The sequence below is a fragment of the Symsagittifera roscoffensis genome, chromosome 1 (assembly GCF_963678635.1).
Source record: "Symsagittifera roscoffensis chromosome 1, txSymRosc1.1, whole genome shotgun sequence".
NCBI classification, from domain to species: domain Eukaryota; kingdom Metazoa; phylum Xenacoelomorpha; order Acoela; family Convolutidae; genus Symsagittifera; species Symsagittifera roscoffensis.
In genome coordinates, this window is record NC_087062.1 from 27,598,423 (window position 1) to 27,623,614 (window position 25,192).

The 25,192-nt window shown below is 34.5% G+C and overlaps 2 protein-coding genes across 4 annotated transcripts; one reads left to right on the forward strand and one right to left on the reverse strand.

Moving 5' to 3' along the window:
* Positions 1-399: 399 nt before the first annotated feature.
* LOC134842135 (heat shock 70 kDa protein homolog) lies at positions 400-8,783 on the reverse strand. 2 transcript variants are annotated; one of them, XM_063858351.1, is made up of 4 exons: positions 8,430-8,783; positions 7,385-7,622; positions 1,321-2,784; positions 400-660 (listed from the first exon to the last, which is right to left on the reverse strand). In XM_063858351.1, exons 2-4 carry the CDS (start codon positions 7,556-7,558, stop codon positions 520-522), a joined length of 1,779 nt encoding a protein of 592 aa, XP_063714421.1. In that variant the 5' UTR covers positions 7,559-7,622; positions 8,430-8,783; the 3' UTR covers positions 400-519. The 2 variants fall into 2 exon arrangements, with proteins under 2 accessions (XP_063714421.1, XP_063714412.1); XM_063858342.1 differs by having other exon boundaries at positions 7,385-7,641; positions 8,430-8,782.
* A 58-nt stretch (positions 8,784-8,841) lies between these two features.
* Positions 8,842-23,643, forward strand: LOC134842151 (uncharacterized). 2 transcript variants are annotated; one of them, XM_063858371.1, is made up of 4 exons: positions 8,842-8,993; positions 19,132-19,556; positions 20,233-21,059; positions 23,327-23,643. In XM_063858371.1, the coding sequence occupies exons 2-4, from the start codon at positions 19,139-19,141 to the stop codon at positions 23,468-23,470; spliced, it is 1,389 nt and encodes a 462-aa protein (XP_063714441.1). In that variant the 5' UTR covers positions 8,842-8,993; positions 19,132-19,138; the 3' UTR covers positions 23,471-23,643. The 2 variants fall into 2 exon arrangements, with proteins under 2 accessions (XP_063714441.1, XP_063714433.1); XM_063858363.1 differs by lacking the exon at positions 8,842-8,993 and having other exon boundaries at positions 19,123-19,556.
* Positions 23,644-25,192: the final 1,549 nt, after the last annotated feature.

The following is a 25,192-nucleotide window of genomic DNA, read 5'->3' on the forward strand; positions in this document are numbered from 1 at the left end:
AGTTTTAAAGATCTTAAATTTTTTTCGAAAGGTAAATGATTTCTCCGTCCGAACAATTGGTGATTTTATTATCTTTTCTTAAGCTTAAAATCGTAAATAATTTTTTCCGACTTTTCCAATTTTATAACCAAATTTTAGAACTTCGTATTGACTTTTCTCTACTCCATGTGAAGACTTTGGCGACCAGCTTTCAGTAAAATCGGACTTTAGATCCGGACGCGGTGCAATTTTCAAATTTTGGCATCAGTCTGGGACCTCGACCCGGGTTGTCATTTAACGCTCCTGATTGTTTAAAAACCCTTTAAAATCAATTGTTAAACTCACTCTACACTTAAAATCTTGCATGGTCAAAGCAAAAACGGAAAATTAGAAAATTCATATTTTTTTCTATGCAGTCTTGTTGGAAAGAATAATGAAAACACTGAATTAAGTTGGTCAGTTTTTGGTTAGTTTTTTGTTAGTTTTTTGTTAGTGTTTTGAAATAAATTTACTGAATTTCCATAATTTACTTCACCTTGATCAGTTGTGATCACTCTTGAGCTTTTCAAGTTTCTCCTGAATCTCTTGTTCAGTGATATTTTTTGTTTCCAGCCAAACTTCTGCATCTGAGATTGTTTTGTGCAGCTCAGAATCATTCTTAGGTTTTTTTCTTTTTCGGAGCTGAAAAAAATGAAATGTCCGGAACATTTTCATTTTTTGTTATTTCATTCACAACCACTATCTTGTTTTGGCAATTGTAGCACTATTTTTACAGAGTGAAAACATAAAACCTAGGCGACGAATTACGGTTGAGTCAAATTGTAAAAAAAGTAGTTTGCAAAAAAACTGGATTCTATCTGAATATTTTTTTTTGTAATTTCCCCTGAGAACACTATGGCTTAAGCAAACTTGATTAAAAAGGATTTTCTTTAAATGTTAGGGAATACTTCATTTTTGCAATAATAAAGTTTTAGAAAGTTTACAAATTTATAAAAACAGGAAATTTCCTTAAAATGCTATATCCTATTTAATATCTGAATATTTGTATGAAGAATCGTGCTCATCTGAATGCTCGTATTGATATATGGAGGCTTCATAGTTTTTTTTTCATACTATAAAATGTGTGTTTTTATTTAGTGCAGTTTAGACACTTTGTAGATATGACCTATAATACAAAATACAAAATACAGGTCTCAGCTAATTCGAGACTTTCTTTTTGCTTAAACAGATTTAAAGAAAAATCGACTGGAAAACTAAAAAGAAGAAAATTAAACGAATGCGCCATTAAAAAATCGAAAAAAGACAATGTCAATTTTAACCTATCGCTCATAGCAAACAAACCTGGTAGAGATATTCTTCCAGCTTTTGTTTAGCGTGGATTCGGCGCATTTCAATTCTGTCTTGTTTTGCAAATTTTTGTTCATCGTCTAGTAATATTTGAACTTCCTCTGGGTCATGTTTTTCGCGCTTGATTGTTATCTCTTCACACTTTCCAGTATCACGCTCTTCAGCTCTCGCGCTCAAAATGCCATTTACGTCTATGCTGAAGGTTACGTCGTATTTCTGCTCTCCTTTCAAACCTGGCTTGATGTCCTCTAGCTTGAAAGAATCTAACTTATTGTTCTCCGATGCAATTGATCGTTCGCCCTCAAAGATAGCAAAATTAATTGCCTCTTGGTTGTCTGACACTGTCTCAAAAGTTTTCGTTGCTTGGCAAGGAATAGTGCTGTTTCTTTTTATGATGAACGACATTACATCGTCTTGGGATTGAACTCCAAGTGAGAGTGGGCAGACATCAATTAGGACAACTTGCATCAACTGATCAGAAAAGGCCTTGATGAGACTGGCTTGAATTGCAGCCCCACGAGCAACTGTTTCCTCTGGGTTTCCTGAATTTAATAATGGGGTGTCTGGGAAAAAATCTTTAACCATTTGTCGAATTTTCGAGATTCTGCTGGATCCACCCACCATCAAAACAGCGTCAATGTCTTTTTTTTGCAATTTGGCATCAGTTAGGGCAGTTTGAATACTGTCCAAAGTCTTTTTGAAGAGATGCTCATTGAGTTTTTCGAATCGAGCCCGGCTGATCTTAGAGAGGAAGTCTTTTCCATTGATAAGATTGTCCACCGCAATTGTCGCTGAAGCTGCAGATGACAATTGATGTTTTGCTATGTTGCAAGCCTGCAGAAGTCTAATAAAGGCCCTTTTGTTATCCTTTACGCACTTTCCACATTGTTTTTCAACTTCTGTGAAGAGATACTCAGCCAGCTTTTGATCGAAGTCTCGGCCACCCAGGAAAGAATTTCCAGACGTAGCTAAAACCTCTAAAATTTCGTCCTGACATTCTACAATAGTTATGTCAAAAGTCCCCCCTCCCAGGTCGTACACCAGAATCTTTTTATCTCCTGTCGCAAATTTTTGATCGTCACAATGAGCTAAAATCGCAGCTGTAGGCTCATTGATTATTCGAAGGACCTTCAAGTCTGCAGCTTGTGCAGCCAAGACTGTAGCTTCTCTCTGAGTGTTGTTGAAGTAAGCAGGAACAGTTATGACTGCTTCCGAAATGGAAGTTTCCAAGAACTTTTCTGCTTCCTTTTTGAGCCTGGATAGAATCATACCAGAAACTTGTACTGGGGTCAACACCTTTTTTTCGCCGTAGCACACCACGTCATAACAAAGTTGGCCTTTTCTTTCCACGGTTTTGAACTTCCACGATGAGCGAGCAGTTTGAAGATGCTCATCTTCAGACATTCTTCCAATCATTCGCTTGGCATCATAAATCGTGTTGTCGACATTTCGATCCAGCTGAAAAAAAATTGAATTGGCTTTCTTGAACTGGACTTAAAATTTAAAAGTCGGAATAGCTTCTTAAAATGTTTTTCCAGATGAGAAAACATTTCCTGACCCGTTTCTTCCCTCTAAAATAAAGGGAGGTGGGGAGGAAAAAAACATTGCCTCACCCATGTAAACAGCTGCTATCTTCAAACCGTACACAAAAACTCTTTTCAGTTCCTGTGTCAAACTCAGAAACTTATCCGTTTGATTAATCAGTCATATATGCAAAATGATTTTTTTCATTCAAAGCAGATTATAAAACAGAACATCAAACAGAACATAAAACTTGGTCACTAATGATATAATCGACCATGTCGCCATGATCGTTTGTCATTATCATTAAAAAATATCATTATATATAATTATCTATAGTTCATGATTCTGCTATGACGGTTCCGAATTTCGAATAGACTGACAGCAAAATTTCGCCTGCGAAGGTTAGTTCAGCCAAAATTCAACATCTAACATGGCGAATGATTTTTATCATCTGAAAAACCTCAATATCTATTTTATTTTTTTAAACAATACATTGTAGATGTTATATATTTTTCATATGAAATGGAGGTTGAAATTTGTCAATTTTCGAATAAACTGCAAAAAATTAGTTTTTGACTTGTTAGAGGCAAACTCTTTTAGTTTCTTTCAAATTTCAGTAGAAACTGTTAAGGTCAGTTTAAATTTTAAATAACCAATGGGAAAAAATCAACAGAACTTCAAAAGTTTTTGTAAAGTTTTTGTTTTGAAACACCAAAGTTTCAAATTCAGTGGTGATTTTTTTTAAAAAAAGTTTCAAATACAAAGCTGATTCAAATTATCCGGACAAAACGAAAAAAATGAACTTTGAACACGATTTTCTCAAATATAGGGTTAAATTTAGATAAAAAAGAATAACACGCATTGCGCAGAGTTCTAACTAAAATAATGTGGTGCATTTGAGTATACGATTTTAAAAAGTGCCCAAAAAATGGGTTAAGTTAGCTTTTTTAAGTTAATCTCGCAAATTGCTGAAATTATAATATTAACCGATGAAAATTGTTCATCAAAAGAAGTCTCTTCCTTAGTCCAACGAATCTCTCTAAGAGCTTAAACCTCTTGAATTAAAAACAAATTTTATCCGTTTTTTATAAATATTTTGCCTTCCAAGAATTTTGTTGGGCACTGCAATATTCGTTAATTTAACTCAGCGCTATACGAGGAGTTTCCAAGGTTTAGCCTTGATACAGATAGTCTTGTTCTTATTGTCACTTTTTTGGTGTCTCCTTCAATGAGTTTATTTTTCGTGATTTCGGATGGCTCCTAACTTCTGATAATGTAAATTTTGATAACACAGGCGAAGATTTTTTCCAAATCTGGTTACCGTTATTTAAATTTGTTTATACTCTTAGAAAAAAAACGTTCGAAATTGTCAATTTTGTTCATTTCGTCTGGTTAAATTAAATCAGCGCTATACCAGTAGTTTCCAAGGTTCAGCCTTGATACAGATAGTCTTGTTCTTATTGTCACTTTTTTTGGTGTCTCCTTCAATGAGTTTATTTTTCGTGATTTCGGATGGCTCCTACCTTCTGATAATGTAAATTTTGATAACACAGGCGAAGACTTTTTCCAAATCTGGTTACCGTTATTTAATTTTTTTTATACTCTTAGAAAAAAAACGTTTAAAATTGTCAATTTTGTTCATTTTGTCTGGTTAAATTAAATCAGCGCTATACGAGGAGTTTCCAAGGTTCAGCCTTGATACAGATAGTCTTGTTCTTATTGTCACTTTTTTTGGTGTCTCCTTCAATGAGTTTATTTTTCGTGATTTCGGATGGCTCCTACCTTCTGATAATGTAAATTTTGATAACACAGGCGAAGACTTTTTCCAAATCTGGTTACCGTTATTTAAATTTTTTTATACTCTTAGAAAAAAAACGTTTAAAATTGTCAATTTTGTTCATTTTGTCTGGTTAAATTAAATCAGCGCTATACGAGGAGTTTCCAAGGTTCAGCCTTGATACAGATAGTCTTGTTCTTATTGTCACTTTTTTTGGTGTCTCCTTCAATGAGTTTATTTCTCGTGATTTCGGATGTCTCCTAACTTCTGATAATGTAAATTTTGATAACACAAGCGAAGATTTTTTTCCAAATCTGGTTACTGTTATGTAACTTTTTTCATACTCTTAGAAAAAAAACGTTTGAAATTTCCAATTATGTTCGTTTTGTCCGGTTCGTTTTGTTCAGCACTGTAAAAAGAGTTGTCCAGGTTTTGCCTCGACACGGGTAGTCTTGTTCTTACTTCTGATAACCTCGGCAACTTCAAAAAAACCTCGACAAAAATTTTTTTCATATTTTGTTACTATTATTTAGAAATTTTTGACTTGCCGAATTTCGATTGATCTTATCATTTGATTTTTTTTTGCAGATAAAAAAAACAAAAAATATTTTGTTTGTTTGTGGTCGCCACAGAGTTTACGGAGTTGAATAATACCCAGCATTGGTTCATCGTAAGACAACATATTATATTAGCCTTATCGTAGCTTGAAAAAAAATCAGTTTATAAATACTTCATTTCGTTTTTGTGTAGTTTTTTTCTACTACATATTACTTGATACATTTTGTCTTTGAATAAAAGCATTCTATTCATTGATACCAGTCAAACAGCTGCTGCTGCTGCTTATGCGTTAGTGACTACTGAAAAAAAACGGTTGATTGTGATTACATGAACAAGAAAACAACCTGCTTAACCAATTATTAAATCATATTTTGAGAAAAACTGTTAATTTTTAATTGATTTTACTTTCTCATTTCGGTTAACAAATAATTTAAAATCATAACCGATGCTGTCTTCGTTGATAAAATTGGAATGATTCTGCAGTTTTGCGAGCATTCTCCACGTATTGCGACTTTAATCCGGTAACAGCTCCAAGCTGACAAAATTGCAAAAAATTAGCAAATGTTTAAATCTTAATTTCAAGCCACCATGTTTGCTCTACCATAGATAATTATCGCTTATTCAGTGAAAACTCAGAGATGTACATAGCTGGTTCAGTCACAAGTGTAGCTATTGCTATTAATACCTGTCATGTCAATGATTTACTAACTTTCCACTACTATAAATTCCTTTTTCAATAACAGTTAATTATTGTTTCATGAAGCAGAATCACGCTGAAACCAGTCATGTCACTCAACAAGAAACAAAAATAAAGTTTCCGAGCGCTAATTCCCTCTTTTAGAAATCGCTTATTGTTCCGTCAATCTGATTTTTTCAGAAGATTTTTTCCCCGTAATTCGAGCAAATATAGAAAGCAATCAGGCTTACAATAGCTTTTTTGATGGCTAAAAGGCTTTCAATAGCTTGTATTCAAAAGTAAAAACTTTTCAGTATATCAGAGCCTTTTAGAGTTCAAAACTTCAAAATATCAAAAAAAATGCAAAAAAATTTGATTTTTTTTATTCCTTTTGTTTTTTTTTGGTAATTTTTGTTCATATTTTGAAATTTGTTTTTTATTATTACGACTGCCAAAGATGCTTAATCTTTAGTTTTCGTCAGCTGCTTTTATCACACCACAACGAAAAAAAAAGCCCCTAATTTGAATTTTTTTTATCGTGGGAACTTTGTGTAGTACTTGCACAGTAATCAGCTATCCATTCTAAATAAATCTGATTTCTATCCCGGGTTTACTCCATATACCAAACAAGCTAATCGTTTAATTCCATTAGAAATTTTATAAAAAGCGCTATCATTCAACTTTCTTGCATGTTTGCCAAAATGATGTATTCGAAAACAAAAAAAATGTTTTGGCATGAGAGTCAGTGTATCGTCATAGGGAAAAAACTACAGCAAGCTATATGATCATCACTGCAGCAAATTATATGATCTTGTTAAACACTCCCCCTCCCTATGGTACCTCGTAACGAATTTCTTCGTCATCCATGAAAACAAAAATTGCATTTTGTCAAATAAGATGCTTAGATGATTGGTTTTTTGTTTCTCAGAAAAACATTTTGTCGGCTTGCTATTGGTTGGCGTTATTTAAATAAACTTCATCAAACCCTTGTAAGGAGTTGCTCCTCCATTGCGGCAAGTAGTTAACAAAATTCAAACGCTAAACATACAATTTGCATGAATGTTAATTGCTGAAATCTGATTTCTATCTCGGGTTAAACTCCATAGACCAAAAATACAACTAGCCTTTTTGATGGCACATTTTTTATGACGTTCATTCAAAATTGCACTCCCACAGCCTTTTCTTGTTTTTTATTTCAAGCGCAAAACTAATTTAGACAACATAAAATTAAATTTAAACAAAATGCTTGTATCAGGTCAAAGCCTTGAATGTTTTGTCTGCCATTTAACTGCTTTCAGGCTGATAAAATCAAACATTAAGTGATCAAATTTGGGTCATATACTGAACTAATTAGACAAATAAGTTTGCCTCAATTCAATTTCGAACGACTATGCAGTGCGGGATGATTCACCACGACTAAAAAATTCGCTTAAGATTTTCAGCATAAAACTAAAAATGAGCAGTTTAGATAGACTCCTTGTTTTTTATTGCGATACAGCTGAGATACATATGAGAGATAGTACCTGGGCCTTCGCTTCATCGCCGATGAGTCTTTGTTTGTCACTGAAAGCCACGTACGATGGCGTGACCAGGTTGCCCTGACTGTTTGGAATGACCTCCACTCTTCCGTCTGCCCTGTATACTGCTACACAACACGCAGTCGTCCCCAAGTCAATTCCGATGCATTCTGAACTCATTCTGATTTTTCAGATGGTTCCGATACTTCAAGAATAAATTGATTTTGTGGATTTCCTTGACGCTCTAATATTGCAGAAAGTTTCTATAACACTATGATACTTAAAAAACCCTGTAATAAAACAGACAATATTTTTTTTCGTAATTATAAATTTGTCTATTGAATTTTTATCAAAATGACTGGAGGTATTTTGGCCAAATAGGGGTGAAAAGGTATTTTTCTGACCATTTCTACCAAAGAAGATTATATTCAATTGTGTTCGAGCCATAAATAGTTTGTTTCGACCGACCGATTTTGGTCAGTGACATAAATAGAGAGCATTGTTAAGTGATAACCAATTCTGTGTCTGCACTGGTTTTCGCGTCCAGACAATTCGGTCAAAGACAATTCAGCCGATTTGAAATTCAGACAATTCAGCCAAAAGTATGCAGACAATTCAGCCAGAGACAGTTCAGCCAATAATGGTGACCGCCCCAACGTGCTGCGAGCTTGCCAATAGATGACAGGACTCTATAATTTAGAACCGGCGACCTTGAACCGAGAAATAGTTTCAATTCTAATTTGTTCTTTCGAATCTAGCGTTTTTTAAAACTGGCAGAAGTGTCTCAGGCTGAATTGTCTTTATACTTTTGGCTAAATTGTATGAAATTCAAATTAGCTGAATTGTCTGTGCGTGCGTCATTGAGTTAAAATTTAAACTTCTAGATTTTTAAACTGAGTTGGTGCGTTTTGTCCAACAAGACGGTATTTTTATTCAAATTATCTCTAGACTATCCAGACTGAATTGGTTTTGAACAAAAGAAGGGGACGGGATGAAAATGATGATAAAATTGCCTGCTAACAGGCACCATAATCTAAAATTTTTGACGTACCAGGATTCCGTGTCTAAGTTTAATCAGAAGTTATCAGTCAATGTAAAACTATCGTTTCAAAGAATGGAAATCAAAGTGACATGGTGACAGAGTTTTCTAAAGTAAGTAAGTTATAAGGTAAAAATTGCGGACACAAATGAGTTTGTAATGTGATACTTCGTTGGTATTATTAATGAGCTGTTTATGAGCAGTAAATACATATCAATAAAACGTATAAAATGTAACCGGTCTGTTGCCAAAACAATAGAAAGCAAAATTGCCGAAAAATTCGTCACGCAAAAATTGATCAAACCGAGTAAAATTTTCACATCAAAAATGTGTGTTTGCTTTCAAACATTTTATTTTAGACTTGCTTATACTTACTATTTTTGTGTGTGCAAAATTACCAAAAAATTTAATACGCGAAAATTTATCAAACCGAGTCAAATCTTCATATCAAAAACGTGTGTTTGCTTTCAAACATTTTGTTTTAGACTTGCTTATTTTTACTATTTTGTGCAAAATTACCGAAAAAATTGTCACGCGAAAATTTATCAAACCGAGTCAAATCTTCACATCAAAAGCGTATGTTTGCTTTCATTATTTTATTTTAGACTTGCTTATACTTAATATTTTTGTGCAAAATTACCGAAAACTTTGTAACGCGAAAATTCATCAAACCGAGTCAAATCTTCACATCAAAAATATGTTTTTTGCGTTCAAACATTATATTTTGGATTTGTTTATACTTAATATTTTTGTGGATACCAATTTTCGTCGACAGCTTTTTTTAATAAACTACATTATCGCAGTAAACATGGACAACATTTTTTATTTTTTTTTAGTTTGCACTTTTATTAGATAAACAGTTTTTAAATTTTATCTTGATCGGCATGATTTATGCCAATTACCATTTTCATCTTCGTTTTCAGTGACACATTCTCACTGACACATCATGTTAGCCTATCAATTGTTCCGACTTTTGAAGAAAACTGAAGATTTATGCTTGGTGTGATTGTTTTTTTTCAGTCAATCTCGAAGATCAAAATAATAATTTTTGACAAAAAAACTAAGACTCATTAAAGATACTGACTCCCCTTAATCAAATATAAATTTTGCAAACCCATTTTTTGCAAAGTTTAGGAACTTACAAAGTGCCAATTTGACCATGCTCTGGACTGTTTCATACGCCTTTGGAATATTTCATCCATAATGCTGAAAGCGTAACGCAAATGTATGTATTTGTGGCGATTTATCCCGCACACAAAGATTGTTCCAAATTGAATTGAGGCTAGCTAAGTGGTCGTTATATTTTTTGTACGACTCGAGTTTTCACCCAAGACTCTAGTTTTTCTAAATTTTTTTTTCCCCAAAACTATTCTATGTGGACTTTAAGGGCAGTCGAAATATTCAGGGCTTTATCCTGATATACGAGCAATCATATATCGAACAGTTGTTTTGTCTAAACTATATTGCGATTTCAATAAAGGGATCACGTGTAAACTGTAGCATGCGGTAAAAAATATTATTCGATGTTATTAACGATCAAGGCAAAAACTGACGCTAGTGTTAGTTAGAATCAAACAAGTCAAAATGATATTAATGAACAATTATAATGCGGTTTAATGGTTGAGATAACAATGAAACAGCTGAATTTTTCGAGCACTTTGCATTGTGATTGCATCAATGATTCATCACTGATACTTCCCTGAGTTAAATTGAAAAGGGATCGCATTAAGGAAAAGTGAAAAGGAATCAATTGTGACCGATTTTTTTATCTACATTTTTATCGAAATAATCGAATCCTATGCTGCACTCAGACAACAAAATGGCTAAAAACATGATTATTTTTCATTTTTTTTTTAATCAAAATTTAAATCAATTATAATCCTTTTAAAATCAAGTTAATAGATTTTTTCCCACTTTATGGTTCCGATTTTCGTAACATAAGTAACGGATTAATTGTTCTCGGGTGGGTTTTTTTTCTTCAGACAGATCTCGGCTTTTTAACTAGCCAATTTTTGCAAATTTTTCAGAGTTTTTTTATACCATACAAAGTGTACTGTTTTCTTGAGCTTAAATTTGAAAATTCATTTCATCTGTGATCGCTTTTCGAAAGTTTTAGGGGTGGGTATTAAGGTTGCCATTTTGGCCAATTTGGGACAATTAACGTGCGATACATTTTGCGCTACTAACGCGTTAGCGGATATTTAACCCGTCTTAGAAATCGTTCAAGATTGGTTGAAGGAAGCTTATTTGCCATAATTATTTTGTTGCTAGGAGATAAATCTATCGTTGTGTACTTTATATGGCGTGTGGGGTGACGATTTTCACAAAAAATCTCATCTTTACCTCACAACAAGCAGTTTTTTCAAGTTATTACTGCTCCATAGACCTCAAAAGGCAGTCAGAACAATCCGGACCTTATCCTGAAACGAGTCTTGTTTTTGATTCGTTTCGTGCGATTCGTTTCTGCATGTATCAATTGAGTTATGCAGAAATTTTGCAAAGCGAGTGACCGGCCTTCTCGATTTCTGAACCTAAAAGTTTCCAATTGCAAAATGATTTCCTTAACCTCTTCCCCCCTTAAGTTCACCCTATTGCCCTCTTAAAAAACCCTCGCAAAAGTTTGCCCCCTTGACCCACTTCCTGACTACCCTACCCTCACACCTGACCCCCTGAACCACACCCTACCTGAATCTCCACCCCTCAACACCACCTGAACCAACACCCCACCCCACCTGAACCAATGCCCACCCAACATGATCCAACCCCAACCCTCACCTGGACCACCTCTCCCACCTGAAAAAACATCCTCGCCTCACCTGAAGCCTAAACACACTCTCCTCTTGAGCCACCACCCCGCCCCAACTGAACCAATACACATACGACCTGAACCACTCCTCCCATCTGAACCAGAACCCGCCCCTGACCTGAACCATTCCCCCACCTGAACCTGCCCCCCCCCCCCACCTAAAGTACCCCCTCCCCGCTAGAACCAACCCACCGCCCCCACCCGGGTTGGTCCATGTGGGGGGGGGGGGGTGGTGTGGTGGGGGAGGTTGGTTTAGGTGGGGGATTTAACATTTGCTCTTTGCCTCCTTACGACAGCGCCCAACCCAAAGTTTGCCTCCTCTTCGACCCCCTCCCACATCCAAACTGGCCCCTCCCCACACCCGTCCAGCCCACTACCCCATCTGAACAAATCCAACCTCACCTGATTCACCCACCGTAACTTGAACCACCCACCCGGGTTGCTTCTGATGGGGGTGGGTTTGTAAGTTCAGGAGGGGGATTGGTTCAAGTGGGGGAGGGGAGTTGGTCCAGTTGGGTAGCGGGTCAGGTTGTCAGGTGTGGAGGGTTGATTTAAGAAGTTTGTTGAAATGAACAGAACTGAGAAATTGAGTAACATAAAAACATTAACAAAATCGAAGTTGCGCATTTCGAAATTGAATAAAAGTAACCAACTTCTTTTAAAAACTTAGAAAACCTTTAAGCGCTTTAAATTTGCGTCTCAATAAAGTGATAAAAAAGATTATAATGGAGTTTCGCTGTTGTTATCTAAAAAAGTGAAAAATAATAAATTATAATTGATTTTCAATAGATTTTATAGCTTTACCAATCAATAGCAATATAATCCTTTTTTTAAATTTTTTTTTATAATTTATTGTTTCCATCCTTTTTATAGACACTGACAAAAAAACTCAAAAATTTAATTGATTTTTATCCATGTAACACCAATGCGGGCAGCGGCAACGATCAGAAATTGATTCATCGATTCCAATCTATGCATTTACACCGTTTTAGAGCTGAATTTGGCAGTGAATAGTTTGCAGAACCCGAACCAGCTCAATCAATCTGAATGAGAACTAAGTAATGGTTTTTGTTGCGTCAAGATTTCATTTTGAGACAAATATGAACAAAAAATAAAAAAAAAGGTACACAAAAATAATTTTGAAAAAATACAAAAAATGTTAATTTAATTCCTGTTACAACTTACATTATCATTTGAGATTTATTTTGCATTAGTGATCCGGCCCCTTTGAACTTTTAGGAATGGAGCAACTAGCTTTCGTTCAAGCTTTTCTTTGTTTCTATTTGCATTTTTTTTCAGTTTCCCATTTTCGTATATTTCTTTTGATATTCATGTTTTTTGCTAACTTGAAACGACTTCTCTATCAGTTAAAAAAAACTAACATACACAAAACCATATCAAAACGGACGATGTCAAATTATCAAGTGGTATCATGGTTGCTCACAAAATAAGTCTGACATATGTCTAATCTATACCAGTCATTGACTGGCCTTACTTGTGGGTTGCCTTTTCAATTAATCATTAGAAGCAAAAATTAAAATGAATAGAAGAAACGTTCAAGCTCCAAACAATTTTCAGACAACCTTTTGAGTCTGGGTTTTGTTCTGTCTTTTGTGATTTGAATTTTAATTCCCAACTGCCATTATCGGTTCCTGTTTTATCTTGATTTGAGGTTCCCGCAATTGTCCCACTCCGGAGCTTCCGCTCCCGGCCCTTTGAAACGCTTGAGTAGTCTGTTTATTATGCTCAAATTTTATGGCCCGTTTTAGGATCTCATCTGGAGTGAAAGTTTCAAACGTCAGGGTGTCTTGTAATGCAGTATTCCTCATTCTAGTTATAAAGAGATCTCTAACACACTCTTATTCTAAACCGCCGAGTTCGGCCGTAGCTGCTTGTGCAGTAAGTGCCGCGTGAAATGATTCCAACGACTCACCGGGTTCTTGTGCTCGTGTGAAGAGCCTATATCGTTCGTAAGTTATGTTCCTTGTTTTTTCAAATGATGCCTTTGCCATTGCCATCATTTCTCTGAATTCGAGTTTTTACCCTTCCGCATGAGGGTTCTTTTGTACGAATTTCTTTTTCCCCTCCGTACCTAGTGCCAGAAATAGACGAGACGTAAATCTTTTTTTAACCTCATTGTAGAACACATTATGTCCTACCTTAGGTCCACGTTCTCTTCTTTCTTCAATTTCTAGTATCACTTTGTCTCTCCTAAGCTTATCTCTGTTTTCCCGATCCGTTACTGCTTGAGCAGTTTCTGTTTCTGCCGGCGTTTCTGGACGAGGCATGGGTTCATCTACCACTTCCTTAGGTTATTCTAATAATATTTCCGGATTCACGTTTTGTTTCACAGTCACAGCTAACATAAATTGATCCAACCAAATTTTAAAAATCCACGGTGGATCCGAACTAGCCGACGTCAATTATCCTGCGCCATGAATCCTGCTGGCTGCGCCATGTGATAGGTGAGAGAACTGTATAACTCCGATTCAAAACAATTCTGTTATCAAAGAATTAATTTAATCTCTTAATATAGTTTTCTTTCTATGGTTCCATGAACCAGCTCGAATACCGTATCATTCTCTACGTGAGCTTAAAATAGATAATAATGAAGTCAAACGATGATCAACATCCAATGACCATGGTAAAAAGATAATAACGATATAACTGCATAATTATACATAACAATGTAGGTCCCAAGGTCAGTGATCAGAGAGAACAACAATTACTACTGCACTTGCAGTAAGTGCCGTACCACAGGCGTAAAAAAGATCCAGTGGAGGAAAAGAACAAAAAAAAGTTGAAAATAAAAATTGCTGTTTTTTTTGCACTAAGAGTCTACCAAATTTTATAGCGCGATGCGCAAATCAATTATCGAAAACTTGTTTCCTGAAAACTAAGCGCAATTATATTCTACAAAAAATAACTTATTTTCAACAAATTGGTTCTGACCACTTTTTTCAGTGCGGCTCGTCATACATGTTACAACTTTGACTGACTCGAATCATTTCTTTGAAGATCCGTCGAGTGCATACGATGCTCTCAAAAACAGTGCATAAACGATGGGTTCACCTGAAAGAGGTTCAGCAAGTTCAATTTCTCTTTGCGTTAGTTATTTTTTTGATTTTTACAATTATGAAGATTCGGCTTTTATTTTTCAGTGAAAAAATGGTTTTTGATAAATGTGTTTCAATACGGCTGGTCATACATGTTATAAATGTGACTGGCTCGAATTACATCATTGAAGATCTGTCGAGTACATACGTTGCTCTCAAAAATAGTGCATAAACGATGGGTTCACCTAAACGAGTTTCAGCGAGTTGATTTCTTTTTACCTTGTTATTTTTTGATTTTTACATTTATGAAGATTCGACTTTTATTTTTCAGTGAAAAAATGACTTTTAATAAATGTGTTTCAATACGGCTGGTCATACATGTTATAAATGTGACTGGCTCGAATTACATCCTTGAAGATCTGTCGAGTACATACGATGCTCTCAAAAATAGTGCATAAACGATGGGTTCACCTAAACGAGTTTCAGCGAGTTGATTTCTTTTTACCTTGTTATTTTTTGATTTTTACATTTATGAAGATTCGACTTTTATTTTTCAGTGAAAAAATGACTTTTGATAAATGTGTTTCAATACGGCTGGTCATACATGTTATAAATGTGACTGGCTCGAATTACATCATTGAAGATCTGTCGAGTACATACGATGCTCTCAAAAATAGTGCATAAACGATGGGTTCACCTAAACGAGTTTCAGCGAGTTGATTTCTTTTTACCTTGTTAATTTTTGATTTTTACATTTATGAAGATTCGACATTTATTTTTCAGTGAAAAAATGAGTTTTGATAAATGTGTTTCAATACGGCTGGTCATACATGTTATAAATGTGACTGGCTCGAATTACATCATTGAAGATCTGTCGAGTACATACGATGCTCTCAAAAATAGTGCATAAACGATGGGTTCACCTAAACAAGTTTCAGCGAGTTGATTTCGTTTTACCTTGTTATTTTTTGATTTTTACATTTATGAAGATTCGACTTTTATTTTTCAGTGAAAAAATGACTTTTGATAAATGTGTTTCAATACGGCTGGTCATACATGTTATAAATGTGACTGGCTCGAATTACATCATTGAAGATCTGTCGAGTACATACGATGCTCTCAAAAATAGTGCATAAACGATGGGTTCACCTAAACGAGTTTCAGCGAGTTGATTTCTTTTTACCTTGGTATTTTTTGATTTTTACATTTATGAAGATTCGACTTTTTTTTTCAGTGAAAAAATGACTTTTGATAAATGTGTTTCAATACGGCTGGTCATACATGTTATAAATGTGACTGGCTCGAATTACATCATTGAAGATCTGTCGAGTACATACGATGCTCTCAAAAATAGTGCATAAACGATGGGTTCACCTAAACGAGTTTCAGCGAGTTGATTTCTTTTTACCTTGTTAATTTTTGATTTTTACATTTATGAAGATTCGACATTTATTTTTCAGTGAAAAAATGAGTTTTGATAAATGTGTTTCAATACGGCTGGTCATACATGTTATAAATGTGACTGGCTCGAATTACATCATTGAAGATCTGTCGAGTACATACGATGCTCTCAAAAATAGTGCATAAACGATGGGTTCACCTAAACAAGTTTCAGCGAGTTGATTTCGTTTTACCTTGTTATTTTTTGATTTTTACATTTATGAAGATTCGACTTTTATTTTTCAGTGAAAAAATGACTTTTGATAAATGTGTTTCAATACGGCTGGTCATACATGTTATAAATGTGACTGGCTCGAATTACATCATTGAAGATCTGTCCAGTACATACGATGTTCTCAAAAATAGTGCATAAACGATGGGTTCACCTAAACGAGTTTCAGCGAGTTGATTTCTTTTTACCTTGTTATTTTTTGATTTTTACATTTATGAAGATTCGACTTTTTTTTTTCAGTGAAAAAATGACTTTTGATAAATGTGTTTCAATACGGCTGGTCATACATGTTATAAATGTGACTGGCTCGAATTACATCATTGAAGATCTGTCGAGTACATACGATGCTCTCAAAAATAGTGCATAAACGATGGGTTCACCTAAACGAGTTTCAGCGAGTTGATTTCTTTTTACCTTGTTATTTTTTGATTTTTACAATTATGAAGATTCGGTTTTTATTTTTCAGTGAAAAAATGGTTTTTGATAAATGTGTTTCAATACGGCTGGTCATACATGTTATAAATGTGACTGGCTCGAATTACATCATTGAAGATCTGTCGAGTACATACGATGCTCTCAAAAATAGTGCATAAACGATGGGTTCACCTAAACGAGTTTCAGCGAGTTGATTTCTTTTTACCTTGTTATTTTTTGATTTTTACATTTATGAAGATTCGACTTTTATTTTTCAGTGAAAAAATGAGTTTTGATAAATGTGTTTCAATACGGCTGGTCATACATGTTATAAATGTGACTGGCTCGAATTACATCATTGAAGATCTGTCGAGTACATACGATGCTCTCAAAAATAGTGCATAAACGATGGGTTCACCTAAACGAGTTTCAGCGAATTGATTTCTTTTTACCTTGTTATTTTTTGATTTTTACAATTATGAAGATTCGGTTTTTATTTTTCAGTGAAAAAATGGTTTTTGATAAATGTGTTTCAATACGGCTGGTCATACATGTTATAAATGTGACTGGCTCGAATTACATCATTGAAGATCTGTCGAGTACATACGATGCTCTCAAAAATAGTGCATAAACGATGGGTTCACCTAAACGAGTTTCAGCGAGTTGATTTCTTTTTACCTTGTTCTTTTTTGATTTTTACATTTATGAAGATTCGACTTTTATTTTTCAGTGAAAAAATGACTTTTGATAAATGTGTTTCAATACGGCTGGTCATACATGTTATAAATGTGACTGGCTCGAATTACATCATTGAAGATCTGTCGAGTACATACGATGCTCTCAAAAATAGTGCATAAACGATGGGTTCACCTAAACGAGTTTCAGCGAGTTGATTTCTTTTTACCTTGTTAATTTTTGATTTTTACATTTATGAAGATTCGACATTTATTTTTCAGTGAAAAAATGAGTTTTGATAAATGTGTTTCAATACGGCTGGTCATACATGTTATAAATGTGACTGGCTCGAATTACATCATTGAAGATCTGTCGAGTACATACGATGCTCTCAAAAATAGTGCATAAACGATGGGTTCACCTAAACAAGTTTCAGCGAGTTGATTTCTTTTTACCTTGTTATTTTTTGATTTTTACATTTATGAAGATTCGACTTTTATTTTTCAGTGAAAAAATGACTTTTGATAAATGTGTTTCAATACGGCTGGTCATACATGTTATAAATGTGACTGGCTCGAATTACATCATTGAAGATCTGTCGAGTACATACGATGCTCTCAAAAATAGTGCATAAACGATGGGTTCACCTAAACGAGTTTCAGCGAGTTGATTTCTTTTTACCTTGTTATTTTTTGATTTTTACATTTATGAAGATTCGAATTTTTTTTTTCAGTGAAAAAATGACTTTTGATAAATGTGTTTCAATACGGCTGGTCATACATGTTATAAATGTGACTGGCTCGAATTACATCATTGAAGATCTGTCGAGTACATACGATGCTCTCAAAAATAGTGCATAAACGATGGGTTCACCTAAACGAGTTTCAGCGAGTTGATTTCTTTTTACCTTGTTATTTTTTGATTTTTACAATTATGAAGATTCGGTTTTTATTTTTCAGTGAAAAAATGGTTTTTGATAAATGTGTTTCAATACGGCTGGTCATACATGTTATAAATGTGACTGGCTCGAATTACATCATTGAAGATCTGTCGAGTACATACGATGCTCTCAAAAATAGTGCATAAACGATGGGTTCACCTAAACGAGTTTCAGCGAGTTGACTTCTTTTTACCTTGTTATTTTTTGATTTTTTTACATTTATGAAGATTCGACTTTTATTTTTCAGTGAAAAAATGAGTTTTGATAAATGTGTTTCAATACGGCTGGTCATACATGTTATAAATGTGACTGGCTCGAATTACATCATTGAAGATCTGTCGAGTACATACGATGCTCTCAAAAATAGTGCATAAACGATGGGTTCACCTAAACGAGTTTCAGCGAGTTGATTTCTTTTTACCTTGTTATTTTTTGATTTTTACAATTATGAAGATTCGGTTTTTATTTTTCAGTGAAAAAATGGTTTTTGATAAATGTGTTTCAATACGGCTGGTCATACATGTTATAAATGTGACTGGCTCGAATTACATCATTGAAGATCTGTCGAGTACATACGATGCTCTCAAAAATAGTGCATAAACGATGGGTTCACCTAAACGAGTTTCAGCGAGTTGATTTCTTTTTACCTTGTTATTTTTTGATTTTTACATTTATGAAGATTCGACTTTTATTTTTCAGTGAAAAAATGACTTTTGATAAATGTGTTTCAATACGGCTGGTCATACATGTTATAAATGTGACTGGCTCGAATTACATCATTGAAGATCTGTCGAGTACATACGATGCTCTCAAAAATAGTGCATAAACGATGGGTTCACCTAAACGAGTTTCAGCGAGTTGATTTCTTTTTACCTTGTTATTTTTTGATTTTTACATTTATGAAGATTCGACATTTATTTTTCAGTGAAAAAATGAGTTTTGATAAATACGTTTCAATACGGTTCGCCATACATGTTATAAATGTGACTGGCTCGAATCATTTCATTGAAGATCCGTCGAGTACATACGATGCTCCAAAAATAATTCATGGATGATGAGTTCAATTGAATAAGTTTCAGCGAATTGAGTTTTTTTTGCGTTAGTTATTTTTTGATGTTTACTTTGATGAAGATTCGAAATTTATTTTTCAGTGAAAAAATGAGTTTTGATAAATGCATGAAAGAGGGCGAAAGTATAGAGCAAAAGGATGTCGAGAACAAATCTCCAGCCCTGGTTGAAAAATGGTTAGATAAAAGCTACGACGCATATTGCAATGCAGCTTTGGCGGCTATGAGCCGTACACAGAAAGAGAAAGCCCTTGCGAGCATACAGAGGTCACTAGAAAGAAAACGGGTCTTTTACGCTGACAACCCGAGGAGGTGTGGCGACATTAACGGGGTGAAACTAAGGAACATCTCGAAAACGTTTTACTGGATGAGCTATCTCCAACTGGTTTCCGATGAACGAGTTTCGGATTTTGAGCATTTAACGGACAAGATTGATTTGTTGGTGGACGATTTTGAGGCAGCAGCTCCTGAATTGAGCAGGGACTCAATCCTTTCTGCTATGGCTGAAGGTAAGCTGAAATTATTTTCCAGAAAAGCAAAATTTGATTTGCAACTATTGCAGATGGTAGCAATCAACTTGATATAAACATAAAAATGAAAAATGATGCAAAAACTATTTCAAAAAACGAAAAAAATTCCATTTGTCTCCATTTTTTTTCAGGCGAAAAGCGTATTAAAATTTAACAGAGAGATCAGGTTTGAAGTAGAAAACATTTGATAATTAAATTGAGATAACTTTTAAAATAGAATCTAAATTAATACAAACATTTTTGTTTTAATTTCCATGAAATATACAATAAAAAATGTCAGCGTTATGTCACAGGTCCGACCAATCTGAAATAAATGTTAAATATAACGTTGGCCTCCAACTGCAGAACTTGTCGCAAGCCAAACATTTAAATGAAACAGCAAAATTTGTCCCAATTCAATTATTTGGAAAGACTGAAGACTTTAAATTAACAGTAAATAATCTAAAAGGTATTATAAGACTATAATTTTGTACAACAAACAAAAAAATAAAAAGTTTGACAGCACAGCCAAAAATCCATGTTTTGATGTAAACATATTCTATTCATAGTAAACCGTATAACATCACAACTCGGCCAACTACTTTTTCCGACAACTATATTCATGTGAAAATTTACGAACATTACACCAAAATGGAGATATGAATTTTTGTTCTAGGCACCCACAATTCATCAGTTGCTGTAAAAGGCCTGATTTTGTTCAAGAAAGCAAAATTTTTCTTCAACAGTGGAGTTGTCTACGGCGAATGTAACGAGGTAAAACTGGCAAAATACAATTTTGAGGAGATTCAGCGCCCTGTCGAGGAGTTTTATAGAGTCTTCAATGATGCTCAGAAAATTTCCTCTGTTTCATCAAAAGATCGGCAGCAGCTTGATGAAATTAAAGAGGAGGTCAGAATCTTAGAAGGCGAGACTCTCACTGAGATGACTCAAGTCATTGGACGTTTGTCGCTCGCCGCTGCAAACGAGAAGCACGAAGAGGTCATGAAAAATCAGGAGACTCTAGATTTTGAATTGGTGTACTACGTGTATGATTTGTACCACCATGCTTTGTCACAAGTCCGTGATAAAGATGTTGAACTGGAGGCAGAAATTTTGAGCATAATGGGGACTTATCAATTAAAGGTACTCAAAATGCCCAACAGTAGAAACAAGGCAAAAAATTACTACACAAAGTGCATCGAACTGGCGTTATCATTGCATCCCAAAAACGTGACCACCGAAAAATGGTACAAAGATGCTGAGGATAACTTGCGCGACCTCCAAAAAGACGTCCTGAAAAGCGAGCATGAAAAAGACAGCGAGGAAAAACAAAAGTACACAAAAGAATTATTGGAGGTTTCACAGTTCCTCGATGATCGAAGGTCACCTGCTGATTACCAACTGAAAAATGAAATTCTAGCAATCATTGAGAAGTATCCTCCGAAAGTGCAAGGATTTGACGCAAAGAATTTTGGGGCATCGGATGAGCAAGACTCTAAAAAAGTAAGTTAAAAATGTAAGTAAAAAAACTTTGAATCGCTGCTTAAAGACCATTTTTAATCACTCGCAAAGGTTGAACTTCAGATTTTCAAGAACCAAAGGTATGTTTACTACCTTTGTTTTTTGTCTTGTCCATCATGCAAGAATAGTTAGTGGAACTGAGAAATAATTGATGTTAGTTTATCTTTGATATAATAACGGAATAGTTTTGTAACCCATAACAGCTTTGTTCAAAAAGACACACAAGACTGATCGTATCAGGGCGGAGCCCTGAATGTTCCGACTGCCTTTTAAAGTCTATGAAGCAGTAATATCATTAAAAAAATTAAATGTAATAAAACAAAATGAAATTTTATTTAAAGTTCGAGATTTTTTGTTAAAGTCATCCCCCGCACGCCATATAAAGTACAAAGTGATAGATTTTGCTCATCATAACAAATCAATAATGGCATATAAGCTTCCTTGAACCAATTTGGAACAATTTCTAAGACGGATTAAATCTCGGTGACGCGTTAATAGCGCGAAATATATCGCGCGTTAATTGTCCCAAATTGGCTAAAATGGCCAATGCCAATCATCAAACCCCCATAACTTTACGAAAAATAATCACAAGTGAAATATCTTTTCAAATTTAAGCTGAGGACAACGATAGCTTTTGAATGATGTAAAATAATTCCGTCAAAAATGGCTTGTTAAAAAGTCGAAAATTGTCTGAAAAAAAACCACCCGAGCACAAATATTCCATTACTTTCGCTACGAAAGTCGGAACAATAACCATGAAAATCAAGGGTCATTCATCTATCTTAGCGTAATCACAATTTAATTGTAATCCTAATTGTAATCGCACGCCATATAAAGTACAAAGTGATAGATTTTGCTCATCATAACAAATCAATAATGGCATATAAGCTTCCTTGAACCAATTTGGAACAATTTCTAAGACGGATTAAATCTCGGTCACGCGTTAATAGCGCGAAATATATCGCGCGTTAATTGTCCCAAATTGGCTAAAATGGCCAATGCCAATCATCAAACCCCCATAACTTTACGAAAATTAATCACAAGTGAAATATCTTTTCAAATTTAAGCTGAGGACAACGATAGCTTTTGAATGATGTAAAATAATTCCGTCAAAAATGGCTTGTTAAAAAGTCGAAAATTGTCTGAAAAAAACCACCCGAGCACAAATATTCCATTACTTTCGCTACGAAAGTCGGAACAATAACCATGAAAATCAAGGGTCATTCATCTATATTAGCGTAATCACAATTTAATTGTAATCCTAATAAATATTAAGGGGATACCTTGAATGGAACTTTTGAAAATAAGGCGTGAAAAATTTGACAAACAAAAATTGATTCAGCGAGTAATTTGACCTGGAAAAAAAATCGATCTCTAGATTTTTGTTTACAAAACTGGATCATGCTCAGTTTATTGAAAACTATATTGAACTTTTTGAGAAATCATCCTTGCTTGGGTCGTAATCAATTACGAAGTTTTTTGAGTGTTTCTTGAAGGAAATAATTTTATCACATCTTTGAAGTAAGCCTATATTAACAGCCAAGACTATTCGTATGTCAAGAGCAGAACTCTGAATGTTGAATGTTTATAATTGCCCTCAACTGATCCCAAGAGGAACTATGACATTTGGACAAATTTATAGCCTAAAATGTCAAATTTATAGGCTAAGTTTTCTTTTGTTGATGGAATCATTATGAAAATTTAGTTTGCCTTGATTCAATTGGAAAACATTAGTATAGCGGGACAATTCGCCACACATAAATAATGATACGCGTTTTCAGTATGATAAGTATTCAGGACTAAACAGAAACGGTCTAACCATAACCGCTTGGTCATTTTATGATTGAACAGTCAATCCACGTGCTGCCAAAATTTCTTCGTTTGAATTGACCAAAAAAAACAACCACAAGCGTATATTGTCCTCAGTTTCTTCAAAAGTCGGAACAATATTTTAGCAAAGTATTGGCAATTTTTTTGGACCCTGTGTGGTTGTGCTAATTCATACCTGAAACTAAATCTTTAGGGACACTGATTATTCATAAGGCGCTGTACAGTCTTGTGAGCGTTCTTTTTGGAGAAAAACTATTTACTTAGAATTTTAACAATGATACCAATTCTCATTAAAATAGAAGATCATTAAAGCATGCTTTGTGCATAATGATTTCAAATAAAAAACCTGCTCAGAGCCGCACTAGAAGTTGTCATTTTTGAAAACAATGAATTTGAAAAAAAAATTGAAAATTTTTCAGGTTTTACGAAAAGCGATTCAAATATACCATCCGGACAAACAGCCAAAGGAAGACAGACTGTGGTTCTGGACCAGCGAGAGAATCACCATGTTTTTGACCGAACTCTTGAGCAAGGTCAAAACAGGAAGTTCAAATCACAATTGATTCATTAACTGCTCTATGAGATAGAAATATTATGATATTTTGAAAAAAATCTGTTCAACATGTCTCAACAGTTATGTACATAAAAGCCAATTAAATTACACGATAACCATTTGAGGCTTGCGATTGTGCAAAATATTGATGAAAAAATAATGCCTTATAAATTTTGCACAGGCGAAATATTAATCCAATTGAATGTTCTTAGTTTCGGTGAATTTTAATTTGTAGTTTGTTTCTCCAAACTAGGACTAGGACCAACGTTTCAGAAAAAATAGCCGAGAAGAAACAAAAAATTTCTTTTTGATTCCAGAGGAAACTGAAAAAAAAATTCTACGCAAAACTAAACACAATTTTTTCAAAATAGCAGCTAAATTACGCATAAAGTTCTTTGAAGTTATTAGCGGAGTTAATCTTCAGATAGACGCAATTCAAATTGTTTCTCCTCTTTCGATTTCAGTTGACCCGGGTTGACCAAAATTGCTGATCATACAGTCTCTTAAATGGGAAGCTTCTTTTCACACAATTTCATACAATTCCATATGTATGAAAACTCTATAATAAACATTTTCCCAAAAATGGAAATTGTAAGATAGTAGTAGATGTTGAAGCTGAAGTGGGGGGGGGGGGGGGTGGTTTTTTTGGTTGCATGGCGGACCCCATGTATTAAGATACGTTATAGATTTCCGGTCCGCCATGCTATGTATTAAGATTGGGTATAGAGTCTTCAATGTCTTAAGATAGGGAATACCGATGGTAAGGTTTTATGTTTTGTGTGATGGTAAGATAATGGTAAGAAAAACGAATTTTTTTTGGTTTTTGTGCTAAAATGTTTTTGGTTTCGCAAAAATCTCGGCGCGCGTTACCTAATTGGGAACAATTAATTGTTAATTACGTGTAGATTTTAGAATTAAGATTATGTATTTAGTTTTTTTGGTGCATGGTAAGTCAATGGTAAGAAAAAAATTCAAAATCGATAAGATTTTGTTTAATTTGATCTAACAAAAAGTTATTAGATACTTTTACTTTCTATCTATCTGAATCTATTCTGAACCTACAGAGACATCGAAAAAACTCGAATTTTTTGAGAGAAAAAAATTAAATTACAAAAAAGTATATAAATCACTGCATTGTATAACAAGTTTACCGCAAAATTTTACATTTTAACATCATAAAACCAATATAATAAGACATCATGAAGAAATTTATTAGACCAGATCAGTTCTTTTAAGTTCAGTGGTTTTGTATGAATTCCATCAACTTGTACTTGTCTTTTTGGATAAAAATAGCTTAGTCCTTTCTTTGTTTGTTCATATGTTGCCACCATATGATTTATAGCTCTGAATCCTCTATTTGTAGACGTTAAGTTGATTGCTTCATTGAGCACTCTCCTGTACTTTGACATAGGTCCGTCTCCTGAATCTTCGAGAACTCGCTTGTTTAATCCTTTACTGCTAAGTTTGAATTTATCTGACTTGTTGTCATAGCAGCAATATGTCTTGCTACACCAACATAGCATTTCTGTACATCTAAATTCTTCTTTAAAAAGTCCCGGCTCCCGTTTATCATTTTTTTAATGCGTACTGCAACACATTCGAGGGAAGAAGTTAGATTTTGCATCCGCCTTGAAAGAGTCTCTACAGTCATTTTCCCTCATTTTTTCCCAAGCAGCTCTCTTATCTGGTTTGATACAGTCGTATAAAATTCCTTCGGCAAGTGCCAAATAAA